Below are 15,108 nucleotides of genomic sequence, written 5' to 3'. Positions count from 1 at the left end.
TGCGCCCTATACTAAACCTTCCCCCCCACCCCCCCAGGCCACCTTTCCCATTCAGCTGTGGGATTCCGGGGCCGCCTGGGCGCTGCACCCGCCACTTCCGCATCGGACCGCTGCTTCAACCGAACTCCCTCCCTCTGCGCGCGCTCCATCTCGTGCCCGACGGTTGGACCGGAGCCTGGGAGTGGCCACGCCTTTTCTCGCGTCTGATAGCCAATGGGCGGGCGGCTCCCGGCGGGGTGGTGGGTAATTAATAAGGCATCGGCGCTGATTGGCTACAGGGTCTTGGCTGGGAGGCTGGGCGGCGGGGTAGGTTGTTCCTGAGGTGGGAGGCGGCACCCGTGGCTGAGAAAAAGGCCTGAGAGCGACATGTCCCCGGCGGCTGAGGCAGAGCGGCCAGTGGCACTGTTTTACTGAGTCGGGGGCGGCCTGGCGGCCGGCCAAAGACGAAGGTCGGCGGGGGCTGCCCCCGCAGTGGTGGCCGCCATGCTGGGGCCCCGGGTGGTTGAAGGAGCCGCTGGGGCGCTTCTGCGACTGCTGCTACTGATGCTCCTGCCGTCGCTCCGGGAGCCAAGACTCGGCGTGGCCGGCGTGGTTGGTGCCGGGCTGCCCGAGAGCGTCATTTGGGCGGTCAACGCGGGCGGAGAGGCTCATGTGGACGTACACGGGATCCACTTCCGCAAGGACCCTTTGGAAGGCCGGGTGGGCCGAGGTGAGAGCCCTTCGCCCGCGCTGCGGGATTCCAGGCCTGCGGTGCTGGGCGCAGCTGGTGGACGGCTGCGGGCCCTGATCCCGTTCCTCGACTAGGGGCCACGTCTCTGGAGTGAAGTTTCTTTGCAGTTTCCTCAAGGACCTGGTCATACGCCCAGGGCCTAGCACTGGCTCGAAGCTACCAAGAGCTATGGAGGCAGAGAGTTGGCGAGAAGTTATATTTGGACCTCGCATCCTGGATTTTCTCAGCCCCTCACCCCCACCCAAACTGGGAAAGTAAAGACCAGAGATGCCTCTTGCCCTTCGAGGCCAGGCGAGTTATAACTCATCAGTACTCCTGCTGTCTTATCGAGACAGTTCTTGGTAGATTCTTGCGACCCAGATATCTGCTGCTTTTCCTCCCCTTCTAAAGGAGCCGTGCTTGATTCTTAGCCAGAATAGCAAGGAATCTTTGAAGGGGATGGGCCAGGAAAGTTTGATTGTAGCCTTCTCCCCCGCCCTCCCTTGGAGCAAATATGTGTACTTCAAAGGTAGAAGTAGTTATATTGAAGCCATCTTGCACGTGAGTCTGGGGGCAATGTGTCAACTGTGTCATCCTGGGTAAGATCTGAATATCTATAGTGTGGTACCACCTACCCGGGGTGATCCTAAGAGGTTTGACTCCTGCTTTTAGGAAAAGTGTGTCTAAACTGGTTGAGCAACAGTGGCTTTTACAGAGCTGCAGAGTTCTCAGAGTGAGTGTAAGAATTGCTAGGAGAGGTAGTTAAAAATGAAGATTCCTGGTCCTCACTCCAGATCAAATAGATTGATCTCCCGCTGCTGAGATCTAGGTTTCTGTATCAGTTGCTGTGAGATACTTCATTTGCAGACCACTCTTTGGGGGAAATCTGCTCTCAGATTTCTTTATTTCTTCTGTAAGTAGAATTGGAAAACAGGCTTAAGAAGGAAGTTCCTTGCTTCATGTGTTGGAAGGAGATTTATACTATCCGCTGGGTTAAGAGGCTGCCCAACTGGCAATATGCCACTCTAGACAACCTAGGAGACAGACTTTTCTTTTTCCATGATGTCCATATCTGGCTCTTGCCTTTACTAAGGGATTGCATTTAGTTTCTACAAGTTAATTGCAGTTTCCTGGAAGTTTATTATATTAGAAGTTTATTGCTTTCATACATCTGAGGATCTTGGGACACAGGGCTTCTTTCTGAAGTTCTGTGTTTGTCTTGGAATTTGTTTAGCCCTGGCATGTAGATCCCAGTAGCCTGGGTTGAGCTGAGTCAGGGCTTCAGTCCTGCACAGCCAAAGCCAGACTTCATAGCAGGAGGTCATTGCTATCTCTATCCTGGACCCTTCCTCTTTCCCTGTGGTCTGGACGGGGAGGAAGGAGGTCTGAGGAAACTACAAACAGTTTGTGGACTTTGCCTCTTGAGATAACTGTAGTGAGGACAGTGAGTAAGTGGTTTCTCTCACTTAGCAGATACCAGGCTCTACATTGGTTACATTGTTCTAATAGGTCTCTTGGGCAGTGGATAAAGCTGACCAACACCACATAGGTTTAATCCCCAGGTACTGATCTTATTCAGAAATTCTGGCTTTAGTTTGCTGGTGCAGGTGTTTTTTTGTCTTTGTTTCGGTCTGGTCAGCAGTGAGCCAGGCTCGCTGTCCTTGGGTTATTGGCTCATGGTTGCAGTTCTTTTGGAGTTTATTGTAGCAGGTGAAATTACATGAGACCTACCAAAGCTCATGCATATTGGAGTCCTGTTTCCAATGTGAACCTTTGGACATTTTTTCTTTTTTTCAAATGGAGGTTCCCTGTCTTCCAGTCTGGGTATGAATTGAACAGTTTTAAGGAATGGATGGGGAAAAGGGTTAGAGTTGGACCACCTTGTTGCAACTTTGGGCTTACCAGATTCCTGAGAGTAGCGTTTTTCTGGCATTAGGTCTGGGACTGAGATGTGTTTAAGCTTCCACTCAGGAATCATCTTTCTAATTTCTTCTTTACTTAGGAGTCAGCCCCACAAGGGAAGTGCAGCTGTTCACTCTGCCTTTCCTTCTTTGGCCCTGTTTGGATAAGGGTGTGCCAGGTATTTGGAGACCCTTGCCTTGTGCAGCTATTTACACTAATTGCTGTAGGAGCCGTAGGCCCTATTTCTTTTCCCACTTGCTTGTGATATTGTTTTCACCATGCTGAGGAAAGTTCATTTTGTGTAAAATGAATTCAGGTACTTGTTGCCAAGTTTGTCCAGATAAGGGTTTGGCCTGCTTTTGAATTTGCTGTTTCTCTGTAATTTCTTTGTAGTTTAGCATTCTTGTAACTGAGTGGCCCAGGGCACCTGGTGCCTTATGCATTCAAAGGCACTTTATAATGTTTATTGAATTTCATTTCTGCCTTGAGGATAACTAGTGCTCATAGCCTGGGAAAGGCATTTCAATCTGTGTGCTTCAACAGATAGAAGTATAGAAAGTAGTTCAGCAGTGCTTACCTTGGGGTTTTGGCATGCTACACGATACGGGTTCTTCTTGGTTATTCTGGATCCCTTTTGACTCTGACTAGGGAAAGACCTGATTATTTGGCCTAAGGGCCCAGAACTTGGCTTGGTTATAGAGGGAGGCTATTTCCGCTTCATAGAAAGATACTTACTAAACTTGTATGACCTTGAGGAACTTACTTTACCTCTCTAAGCTTTGTTTTCCCTCTTAATAATACTTCTCATACCTTAGAAATCTCTGACATGACTCTACAAATCCTCCTGTAGTAGGGTAAACTGTCACTATTTTTTTTTTTCCTGCTTGATGACCTTTTACATGGAATTAAAAATAGGGCAGAACATGGCTGGAGGGCGGGGGATGCTGGCTGAGGAGCTGAGCTTATCAAATTACCAATTCTGTTTTCCTAAGGAAGACCCTTTCCTGGACTGGGGAAGGATTTGGCCTTGGGAAGATAGGAGCTTGAAAGTTAGGGTGAGAGACAGACCGCTGTCTTTGATTTGCTTAGAATTCTCTCTTGTAGAATGTGTTTAGAATTGTCTCCCTATACTGTTACCTAACAGGCATGCTTCATCTGCAGGCCCTCTGAGTGCTGGAAGTTTGCAGGTAGAGAATTAAGTCCCTGAATCACTGAGTTCCTTGCTTCTGCCCATTGAGACGAATTCTTGAGGGACTAGTCTTACTTGACAAAGAAAGTGATTCAAAAGAATCTAGTGGTCAGGAGTCCTAGTGTTGAGGTACTGAGAGATTTTTGCAGCACCAAGAAGTGCTTCATGGTGGTGGTCTCATGTAGAACAGGTTTCTGCTCATTCTGGCTTTTAATTCCTGTGCTTCCCAGCTGCAGTTTTCCAATTAGTTTGATTGCTTCTTTTTTCCTTTTAGTCCATTTTCTAAATTCTCTATAGAGCAGAGACATTTATTTAGGGCATATTGGGTGCATATCCTTTCCTGGCTCGTGTACCTTCTTGTCTGTCTATGCTTTTCTTTGTGTGAGGCACTGTATTAAACTCTTTACAGGTATTTTTTACTTTATTTATTTTAATGGTACAAGTGCTTTTATTCTTACCACAACTCTGTTTTATAGGTGAGGAAACAGACCTAGAAAAAACAACTTGTTCAGCTTCTCTTAGGTGGCAGAGCCAGGGTTCAAATCCAGGCCTGCCTTATTCTAAAACCTGAGCTGAATTTGCCAAGGAGCCTGGCTGCTCTATTTTGTAGAACTAAGAAGCAGCAGACATAATGTAGGCCCTTTGGCCTCCTTCCTTTTTGGTTAACTGTCTTAAGCTGTATTCTGTCAACTTTAGCAGTGTGCTGACTGTACACTCCACTGTATTTTAGAGAAATCTATTTAGCTATGAAGACATGAAGGCTAAGGAGGGAAGACATTTCCTTTTTGCTGCTGCATCTCTTGGGACTTAGGCAAATGCAACTTTGCATGTGGCAAATCTCTTAGGACAGTCACTTGGGCTTTAAAGGGAAAACACTTAAAGGTAATTCCAAGGTTATTAAATAATTTTTGTTCACATAGCAATTTTTTTAACTGTGAGACTGAGACTGCCACAGATTACATTACTGTTGGTTTCTCACTTTTTCTGTTTGGCAAAGGGAAAAAAAAAAGATTCCCTACACATGCACAAATTTTTCTGTGCATGAATAAGTCAAATCTAGTTAATGTTCCAAATTTGTAAGGATCACAGTCCTCATGGAAGAGGACATTCTTAGTTGGAAGAGAAATAGCAGTCTTTCAGTCTTTTTAGGTTTGTGTCCTGGGGTAATGTGCTTTGAGGCTGAGAAACATTTGGGGCTTTCTCTTTTTTTTTTTGGTTTATTGTAGTACTGGGGATTGAACCCAGGGGCACTGTACCACTGAGTGACTTTTATTTTTCCCAGGTTGGCCTCGAACTTGTGATCCTCCTGTCTCAGCCTCCCAAGTCACTGGGATAACAGGCGTGTGCCACCCAGCCAGCCCCTTCTTTAATTTCTTGAGGAGAAATAGGAAGAAAAATGTCTGAAGACAAAAATGCAATGAGTTTCCTGTTCCATTGTCTCATCAGTTCTTTTGATTTCATGGCTAATGTCATTTACAGGAATTGTTACAGTTATGTTTATTTTTTAAGAGCTTGACCTCATCCACTAGGTCTTTTGGTTAATCTTTTACCTTTTGCCAGGTCTTCTTCCTTGAAATTTTGGTAATTCAGCTCTAGGGATGACACTTGGCATCTCCCAAAGGATCTAGTTGGCAGATGACTTCAGGGTCACCATGTGAGATTGGAAGGCAGTCTTGAAGTCTTTTTTTTTTTTTTTAAAGATGATTCTGTTTTGTTTTTTTTTTAATGTCTTTATTTATTTATTTTTATGTGGTGTGGAGGATCGAACCCAGGGCCTCGCCCGTGCTAGGCGAATGCTCTATCGCTGAGCCACAACCCCAGCCCCAGTCTTGAAGTCTTAATTCCATGCTGGAGGAAAAATTACCCTACCCTACTATCTGTCTGTAGTTGGGAAAGTAAACTATGGGACACTGGAAAGTATCTGTAGGATAAAGGAATCAGGCTGCTCTCTGAAGGAGGAAACAGAAGTATTATCTTTGGGGGCTGGAAGGTGATATTTTGTGGAATAGTTTAGTTTGTTGTGTGTGGGAAAAACGCGAATACACAACTTATCTTCTACCGAGGTTGGGAGAGACCTGGGGACAATAGAGGTTTTTGACTTTTCTGATACTGACCCCAAGGTAAACTTTGTACGTTTACTCTACCTTGTTCCTTGTTCTTTTTGTGAAATGGAAATGGTGTCTCCCCAGGACTTGGACATCTTAAGCCAGAGGTATCAGTAGGACCTTGGCAGATTGACTTCCCTGCAGATGCTCTAGACTCCTGGTGAGCAGGGCATGACTTCTCTGCTTTGTAGGTACTTCCTTTGTTGCCATTTGTTCATTCAGCAAACAACACTGAGTTTATAGGTGAGGAAACAGACCTATATTGGTCTGAGTGGCTACTATGTCAGGTGCTGTGGTAGGTGCTGGAGCTTTGGTAGAACTGTTTTCTTCTGTTGGTTTAATTTAGGAAATGTTTAAGAGTTGGAGTTTTATGAGTCTGTGGGTAGCAAGGTGCTTGAACCTATTGGAAATTAGAGAGTTCCATCCTTCTTTTTTGTGAGTCTTTTTTTTTTTTTTTTTGCCAGCATTAAAACTTTTTGAATGAAATTTTGGGAAAAAACAAGTAAAGCTGGGATATTATTCATAGTAAAGATGATAAAAAAAATGACTTTTGTAACCAGATAGTCCACAGTTTTATTTATTTATTTATTTTTTAAATTCTCTCTTTTTTTAACATTTATTTTTTAGTTGGACACTATCTTTATTTATTTATTTTTATGTGGTGCTGCGGGTTGAAGCCAGGGCCTCGCACATGCTAGGCAAGTGATCTACTGCTGAGCCACAACCCCAGCCCGTCCAGTTTGTTTTAGATGCTTAGTTTTCTTTTCTTTTTTTTTTGAACCAGAGATGGAACTCAGGGACGCTTAGCCACTGAGTCACATCCCCAGCCCTTTAGAGACAGGGTCCCACTGAGTTCCTTAGGGCCTCAATAAGTTGCTGAAGCTGGCTTTAAACTCACAATCTTCCTGCCTCAGCCTCCAGAGCCACTGGGATTACAGGTGTACTCCACCGCACCCAGCCAGATGATTAATTTTTCTGATTAAGAAAAAACATTTGAACTCAGTCACCTTGATTAGAGTTCCTGGCCATCCCCTGGTTTCAGGGGGTTTTTCTGAAACTCTCCCTCTTCCGGAACCAGGCACCTCCAGCATAGCATTTTTCTTCACATAATGAGTTAGACTTGTTCTCATTCTCCAGATAGCCAGGGGAAACCTTCCCCTGTGAAGGTTAGAGGGGCTATTGGAATGAGTATTGAGTTTCTTTCATGTGCTCTTCCTTGGCAATGGCTATCTGATTCTTGCTTTTGTGTGAGCTCTGTTTGGAGCCAGGTGCAGAGGAGGTGGCTCCTCCTACTGAAAGGGTTATTAGCATTACCTCAGAAATGCCTCTGACAGTTCTGGGGTCTCTACTCTTTTATATCTTGCCTCTGATGTGCTTTCTGTCTGGTTCCCAGCTTCAGACTATGGCATGAAACTGCCAATTCTGCGTTCCAACCCAGAGGACCAGATCCTGTATCAAACAGAGCGGTACAATGAAGAGACCTTTGGCTATGAAGTGCCCATCAAGGAGGAGGGGGACTATGTGCTGGTCTTGAAATTTGCAGAGGTCTACTTTGCACAGTCCCAGCAGAAGGTAAGGTCTTAACTTAGTGAGACATTGATACTCTTGGACATTCCTTTGCTATAGGGCCACAGAGTGTCAGAGCCTCCCAGAAGGGAGGAACAGATGAACTTTGAGGAAAAGCCGGATTCTTTCTGCATCTGAGAAAGCTGTGTCCCATTGCCTGTGTGACCACACTTGCCTTGGGGGTTGGTGACAGAGAGCATTGCTAGAATCCTAGTTCTTGGCAACTGACTGATCCTGTTAAGGTCCTCCTGGTTACTTCTCTCTTTTTTTTTTTTTTTTTTTTAATATTTATTTATTTTTAGTTGAACACAATACTTCACTCATTTATTTCTATGTGGTGCTGAGGAACGAACCCAGTGTCTCGCACATGTGAGGCAAGTGCTCTACCACTGAGCCACAACCCCAGCCCATCCTGGTTACTTCTCTTCCCTTGATTTTCAGTGCCTTCTTGTTTTTAGCCTTTTCCTTTTCCTCTGTGTTTTCCTGTGAATTTCCTTCTTTGCATGCTGAGATTTTTGTTTTTATTCTTTGTTTCTTGAGGCAAATATGCTACTGCCATGGCAATGATGGAACATAGTTTTGGTTTGGTTTGGGTAAAGGACTCTAGCCACCCCAGAGTATATCCAGACCCATCATTTTTTAAATTAATTTTGAACTTGAAGCCCAGGCAGGTGCATAATGTCCGATTCCTTGAAGAGGTACAAAGCTGATGGTTTTGACATAGTCTCTTTTTCTAATCCTTGAAGGTATTTGATGTACGATTAAATGGCCACGTCGTGGTGAAGGATTTGGATATCTTTGATCGTGTTGGACACAGCACAGCTCACGATGAAATCATCCCTATGAGCATCAGAAAGGGGAAGCTGAGTGTACAGGGGGAAGTGTCCACCTTCACAGGGAAACTCTACATTGAGTTTGTCAAGGTAATGCCCCATTCTGTCTCATGGTTGAGGAATGGCTCAGAAGAGTGGGTGAGGATAACATATTGGCTGCTGTGTGGATTGACCATTCTTCCCCATTTCCTAGGGGTATTATGACAATCCCAAAGTCTGTGCACTCTACATCATGGCTGGAACAGTGGATGGTAAGTTGTGCTTTTGATTTGCTTTCTGACTCTGGCTGAAAGATATGGTTCAGGAAACCCTCAGGAGATAATTTAGCTGATCATTATTTGTAAACACTTAAAGCCAGATTGTGGGGAATTCAGAGTCACAAGGATGAGGATGAAGTATTTCATGGTACTAGCCACAAGCTTTGAAATAAGATCTGTGTTCTTATGTTTACTATTTAATCAGCTGTTTGACCTTAGACAAATTCTTTTAAGTTTCCTATAAATTGGGATTAATAATGGTTCCCATTGAGGTGCCTGACCCCAATTTGCTATTGCCTTAAACTTGTCCTCATTTCAATTCTTGTTGACATTTATTTCTTAGGAGAAAAAGGCAAAAGGAAGACTTTGTTAGGATTTTGGTATGTTCTGAAGAACTCCAGTGTTGCTGGAGTACACTGGGACCAAAGTCCATTTATTCATATCTCTTTGTCTTTGGGATTCAGACTCTTGCTTAGGGTTTCGATTATCCTGGCTGCCAGCTTCCCAGCTGATGTTTGCAGAGAAAACTTGTATCTTAGTGATTTTTCTTCCCTATCCTATCTCTGTGCCTTTACCCAAGTTGTCTTGAGTACACATCTTATCATCTTGTCTTGGTGTCCCCTCCCAAATTCTGATGTGATGGCATCTAGGAAGATGATATCTTACACCAGACAGCTTTGTGCTTGAGTCCCTGAGGAAGAGGTAGGACAGAGGGGAAGTGTGAGCTAGAACCCAGAACGCTGTAGATCAGCTTTTTTCTTTAGTCTTTGTGTGAATCTACAGGAAATGTGGGCTTGTGCAAAGAAGGAGGGATTTGAAAGGTTAAATTTTGGGTGTGAGATCATTGTCTCTGACCAGTCTAAACTTCTTGGGGCTCTGAAGATGTGGGACAGGAAGGGAGATAGTGAGCTTCTCTGTGAGCAGGGCTTTTCCAACTTTTTAGTTAAATCTGAAGACTAGTGTTATTGACACTCTGTTGTTCTTTAGGCTGGAGATCATCTGTGTTACTTCTCCTTCCTGTGGACCCTAGTTAGGTCACAGGAGTTTCTTTATTGTGGCTCATTTGCTGTTCTTAGGGTCTTACTTCATGCTATGGGTCTCACTTAATAGGCATTTTCTTTCTTGTGTTAGATGTACCAAAGCTACAGCCTCATCCAGGATTGGAGAAGAAAGAAGAGGAAGAAGAAGAAGAAGAATATGATGAAGGGTCTAATCTCAAAAGACAGACCAATAAGAACCGGGTGCAGTCTGGTCCTCGCACACCCAACCCCTATGCCTCAGACAACAGCAGCCTCATGTTTCCCATCCTGGTGGCCTTTGGAGTCTTCATTCCAACCCTCTTCTGCCTCTGCCGGTTGTGAGAACAAATGACCATCCTGAGCAGGGTGGAGGGGAGTGGGAAACCAAACATGTTGATTTTGGTTTCTGTATTTTTCATAATGATATAAAAAACAAAAAACAAAATGAAACAAATCCAACAAACAAACAAAGCCCCCACACACAAAAAGTAAAGGTGATAAAAAGAGGCAGAGTGAGTGGAGAGCAGCCCTCATCCACTACTTGGTCCCAGGCCTGCTTCAGTCCTAGTCCTCTCTTTGTGGCTGGCCCCAGCTGTCACTTTTCTCTCTGGGGTACTTGGGGCAAACGGGTCCTTCCTGTCCAGGATCCTTATTTGTATAACGAGTGAAAAGGACTCTGAACTCAGAATAGTTTTTTAGGTTAGAAATTAACAAATAGGGAAATGTCATCTAATTACCTGAGAAGACCAGCACTGGGAGTTGGGTATGTTCTGAAGTCATGTCCAGATAAGTTTTCATATGTCCTGGGATTGAAAGAATGTGTGTGTGAAGGTGTATAAATCAGATGGTAAAGGCAAAAAATGGGGGAATTGAAAAAGAAAGAAAAGTAAACGCTTCCTTACTTGGAAGCCTTTCTGGATTAATCCAATGATGGTTCCTTCTCAAATATTTGAGTTTGTCATTGCTTATCTCCCTGACATGTGCCAGTTAGAGGACTGTCTGGTATCCAAGACAATTAGTTCATATCAGGTCCTCAAATTGCCTCTGACTTGTCACCACAGCAAATCATTTTGATTTCAGTGCCTGTTGGGGACTTGAGCTTTCAATTTTTTTTTTTTTCTTAATCTGGCTCATTTGGAATCTCTTCTCCCTTTCAACCATCCTCACTAAATTATTGCCAAGAAGGGAAGGAGACATGGGGATTTGGATTCTCTGTGCTTGAATGTCTTATCTTCTACCACCTCACCTTGTTGGTACCTCCCTCCCTGGATCTCTGAGCCAGCAGCCAGGAGGACCTGACCCAGCAGTTCTTTACTGGCCCCTTTGTAGGGTCTTGCTGCCAGGGGACAGGGATGCTTTCCAGCCTGCAGCAACTGAACACTTGACCTTAAAAGTCTCTTCTGGTCTTTGGATTAGAAAAGGCTTATGTTAGCATAACTTAAGAGCAACCTCAGAGACTTGAGCCCTACTAAGTGATTGACCACTGTTTAGAGTGTTTAGTATTTTGTGTTCATTTATCTCCATGTCCTCTGCCCAGAGCTGCCTCAAGGAACTAAATGGATTCACCATATTGGCCCAGTGATTTTTCTCATGAATCTTAATATTATGCCCCTCCATCTTTTCATTTCCCTATCCAAGTTGTAGTCAGGTTCTTGGTGTGATGGGGCTAAAAGAGTCTCAGTCAGCTTAGTCCTGGCAGCTCTGAGGTTAACCTTAACATCTAAGTGTCTGTCTGGAATTCCCTAGAAAAATGTCTGCAGAAAATGAAATTTCCCTTTTCTCCTCCTTTCTGATCACTGTCATTCATTTCTCTGTTAGGGCAACAATGAGGGAGGACCCAGCTAAGCTAAAAGAAATTTTGTGGGTGGGAGGCAGCAGGATTAGCTTCAGCTTGAGCTGGAGCAGTACAGAATCTCAGGCCAGGCCCATCTTTTTAGAATATGTTTGATTTTCAGTTTGCCTTACTAGATGTTTTTTAAGAGTTTCGTATATTTGAACTGTTCCTTATGTGACAAAAGTAAGTGGTTCTTGGGTTCATGTCCTGACTTTGGCTCTTAATGATTACTCCAGGCCAGCGTTTAGTCATTTGAGAATTATAGCCCTTTATTTTCATTGTGACTTGGGCCTCAGTCTTAGGGTACTGAGTCAGGCAGCTGGATGGCTGGGGCCTGAGGTTGCAATCAGAGGAGCAAGGAGGTCCTGGAGTGCACCTGAAGCCCCCTTCTAAAGGTTGAGGTACTGTAGCCTTAGTCTTGGGGACCAACTTCCTGGACAGTGGATGTCCTTACTAATTGGGCTTCTGACAGTGGTGTTGGTTTCTGTTCTTTCACAATTCCCAAAGGTGTGAGCCACTGCCAATTGATTAGACAAGATGAAGGAGGACTTGTTGCCTCTATTTTGCCTTGTTTGTTAGTTTGCTTGGGTCTCCGAGGAAGGAGGGGTCCTGCCTCCTCACCTCAGCCCATCTCTTTAGTGACTCATTGTCTCAGAAGGAAACCCTGACTCCTGGGGCCATTTCCTAATGGTACTGTAAGCCAAGCAGCTTTGCTCTGCCTGTTTCCAGAAGCCTACTCCTTCCCCCAGGGACAGAATGGGTGCTTTCCTCTCTGGTTGTATCCAAAAGGAAGGAACATCTTTCTATGGCTGACAAAATTAAAGGGGAAGTGAGGAAATGGGGAGAATTATGGCAGGGGCTGGGATAGACTCCCCTGAAACCAAGCCCACCCTAGTGCTAGCAACAGCTGGCTCATGTTGCTGAACTTGAAAGCTTTTTTTTTTTTTGCTCCTCCAAGGGATAAAGGTACATGAAGTTTAGGTTAAAGGGATGGAATGGGGCATGCTTTATTTTTATTTTTGTATTGTACATGTCAAGAATTACTCTGTTCATCTTTTGCTTTTTGCACTGTTTGTTCTCCATCTGTATTTTGAACTAGTGTAGGACTGAGGCTGGGCTGTACTGTAGGGAGTCTGCCTGGGGCTGATTGGGGAGGAGAGGCCAGGCTCTTCTATTCCATCACATGCCGTCCCAGGGTTTTAGGGTCCATAGAGCCCTACTGGCTAAAGAGCAGATAGCCAGGGTGAAACTCCTTTTGCCAGAAGCATGGCTCTAGTGCAGTTTGTAGAAAACCATGCAAAGATGAATGCTGGAAACAGGCTGAATCTGTAGTCTGGTCTGATTTGGGTCAGTGATCCAGTCTCTAATTGGACTATTTTGGATCTTACTCATGCTGAGTGAAAAATTAAGAAACTGTGGGGTCCATATCCTGTAAATCAAATCCATTGTTTTTTCTGAAAAATCTTCCTTCCTAAGGAGAAGCTGCTCAGTGGATACCCTGAGTTCTGATGATTTAAAAGATAACTTTTAAGCTTCCGTGGTATCAGACTCCCAGGAGGACCAGCTGTGACCTGCAGGGCCACCTTGTTGTTGAAAGGTGTGATCGAGTTCTCTTGCTCTCTCTGAGGGGATACAGTCACGCTAGAGGTCATGTGGGCTTTGATGAGGTGGGATAAAATTTGCATTAGGCTTACCTCCCCCTTTCTGTGCCTGGGAACTGTTGGATCCAGTTTTAGAAGTGTGGTTTGACTTTTGTCTTTTTTGGAGAAGCTTCTGTTTTAAGGAATTTCTCTTCCTTTTTGTTTTGCCCCTAGCCTCTCCTAGGGAGACCTGGCCCTGACTTCTAGAATCTCAGCTGAGAATTTCAGAAAACAGCAGCAGTATTTTCCTTGTCCTAGCACTTAGATCCCTTTCCCTAGAAATTGGTTCACCTCGGGAAGCCCAAGGAAAGAATCAGCAGGTTCTCTACCCTCCCTGGGGATTGAGGATGAACCTACCCCGGTCAGCACAGTGCCTTTTCCTCTCCTGCTCTGAGCCAGGGTGGGCATTCCCTCTAGATTCAGGTCAGGGCAGGGGTCTTACAGTCCCTGCCATGGGGCTGCTTCCCCATCCCTCCCCTCCCCTTTGCTGGCCTACTTTTCAAGTGTCTTCTTGCCTTGAGGAGCCTTAATGGCATCAAGCGACAACATGTAACATTGTCCTTCCTGCCTCTCCAAAAGGATATAGGAGAGTAGGTGAGCTTTCCCAAGTGAGAAACTTATAAATGGTCCTGTTTTTTTTAAAAAAAGACTGGGCCAGGGGAAGTATGCTTTGGGCCGCCTTCTGCTGTGGCCTCTGAGGAAGGAGACTGGGGTAAGGCTAAGTGAGAGTGTACTGAAGCAGAACCAGAAACACTCAGCATCTGTTCAGAATCTCAGAAGAAATCTTCCTCTCTTGTAGGGAAAGATATAATTAGGGATCAAAGAGCTCTAAGAAAATTGCAAAGAAGCCTTAATGTTCATGCTTCAGAGAGATCAGGGCAATTTTCTTTTTCAGTCTGAGCTAGGCTCTTTCTGTATTTGGACCTCTTCTGAAGCAAGAGGGTTAGATTTCCCCACGTTGTAAGCTTGGCATCAGTGGGTCAGCTGCCTAGTGAGGGTGGGTTTCTTTTGCACATGTGTGGTTTGCTGTTGATCTGGTTTGTCGTCCTCAAGCTGCCTTTGTCTCACTTGCTTTGGGTGGCCAAATCATCTTGATAAGAGCAGATGAGTTGGGGACTGGCTGGGTTGGCAGGAAAAGAGCAGGATGGATCTCTTGGGACGAGTTCCTCCCAGGAGTATAAAAACAAGGAGCCAGGATTGTGCTGGCAGCCAGGGAAACAGTAGTGCCTGTTCGAGTTGGCAGAGAGGGCCTTGGCACCACTCATATCCAGGCAGTCTTGTGAGATGGGAGCACATAGCACTGGGAAAAGAAGAACTCCATTCTCACCTCTATTTTGAGCTTCAGTGCTTTATTTCAGTATGAGGAAAAACAACAACAAACTGAAGTGCGCTTTCCGTCCTTTCAAAGGACAACTGTCGGGAAAGGAGAGCCGAGTTGCCAGGTGGGAGGGGAGAATTGGCAGGGAGAGACAATATGGCAAAACCAGTAAAGAGACTTTCTTGACAACTCTGGTGTGTCATGATCCAGGGAATGAAAAGAAATTTGACCCTGGGTTAGCTCCCTCTTCGGATTTAAAGAACATTACCTTTCCCTTCCATCAGTTTCTCCCAGGCTACCATCAGGTACCCATTCTGAGCTCATGACAGCCTCTTCAACCATTATTGGCCTAAGCTGTCTTGCCTGACCCTCCAAATTAGGCCTGGCTGCTCTCTTTGGTACCAAGTATCGGAGAAAATGTGTCAGTTTTTAGTAGCCATTGTAGCTTCTACTCTGATTTTCCATCCTCTCCCTGCAGATGCCAAACCAACTCTTTGCCTGTAGCCACAGTATGTACTTAACAGCAGCAGCACAGTGAGATGTACTTGAGGGGCTTTGAACCTGGCTGTCCAGGGAAGCAGTAGGGGTAGATAGAGCTGTCTTTCCTTCTGGGCTGTCTCCATCTGTCCCTGCCCCTTCCGTGCCCCACCCCACTCCCACCAAAAAGTAAAAAATCAGGATGTTTTTTCACTGTCCATTGCTTTGTGTTTTAATAAACAATTTGCAGTGACACTCG

At 45.0% G+C, this 15,108-nt stretch overlaps 1 protein-coding gene across 1 annotated transcript; it reads left to right on the top strand.

Moving 5' to 3' along the window:
* The first annotated feature begins 313 nt into the window (after positions 1–313).
* Positions 314–15,104, top strand: Mlec (malectin). Its single transcript, XM_015505159.2, has 5 exons — positions 314–709; positions 7,299–7,477; positions 8,218–8,394; positions 8,498–8,555; positions 9,693–15,104. Exons 1-5 carry the CDS (start codon positions 484–486, stop codon positions 9,920–9,922), a joined length of 870 nt encoding a protein of 289 aa, XP_015360645.1. The 5' UTR covers positions 314–483; the 3' UTR covers positions 9,923–15,104.
* Positions 15,105–15,108: the final 4 nt, after the last annotated feature.

The sequence above is a fragment of the Marmota marmota genome, unplaced genomic scaffold (genome assembly GCF_001458135.2).
Source record: "Marmota marmota marmota unplaced genomic scaffold, marMar, whole genome shotgun sequence".
Classification (NCBI taxonomy): domain Eukaryota; kingdom Metazoa; phylum Chordata; class Mammalia; order Rodentia; family Sciuridae; genus Marmota; species Marmota marmota.
This window is presented reverse-complemented; position numbering and strand designations above follow the sequence as displayed.

What these genes read in the sequence shown, in the direction of transcription:
- Mlec (XM_015505159.2), top strand. Translation starts at nt 484, where the DNA reads ATGCTGGGGCCCCGGGTGGTTGAAGGAGCCGCTGGGGCGCTTCTGCGA. An exon ending in GGAAGGCCGGGTGGGCCGAG is followed by an intron (nt 710 to 7,298) that starts GTGAGAGCCCTT and finishes TCTGGTTCCCAG; the next exon opens with CTTCAGACTATGGCATGAAA. An exon ending in TTGCACAGTCCCAGCAGAAG is followed by an intron (nt 7,478 to 8,217) that starts GTAAGGTCTTAA and finishes TAATCCTTGAAG; the next exon opens with GTATTTGATGTACGATTAAA.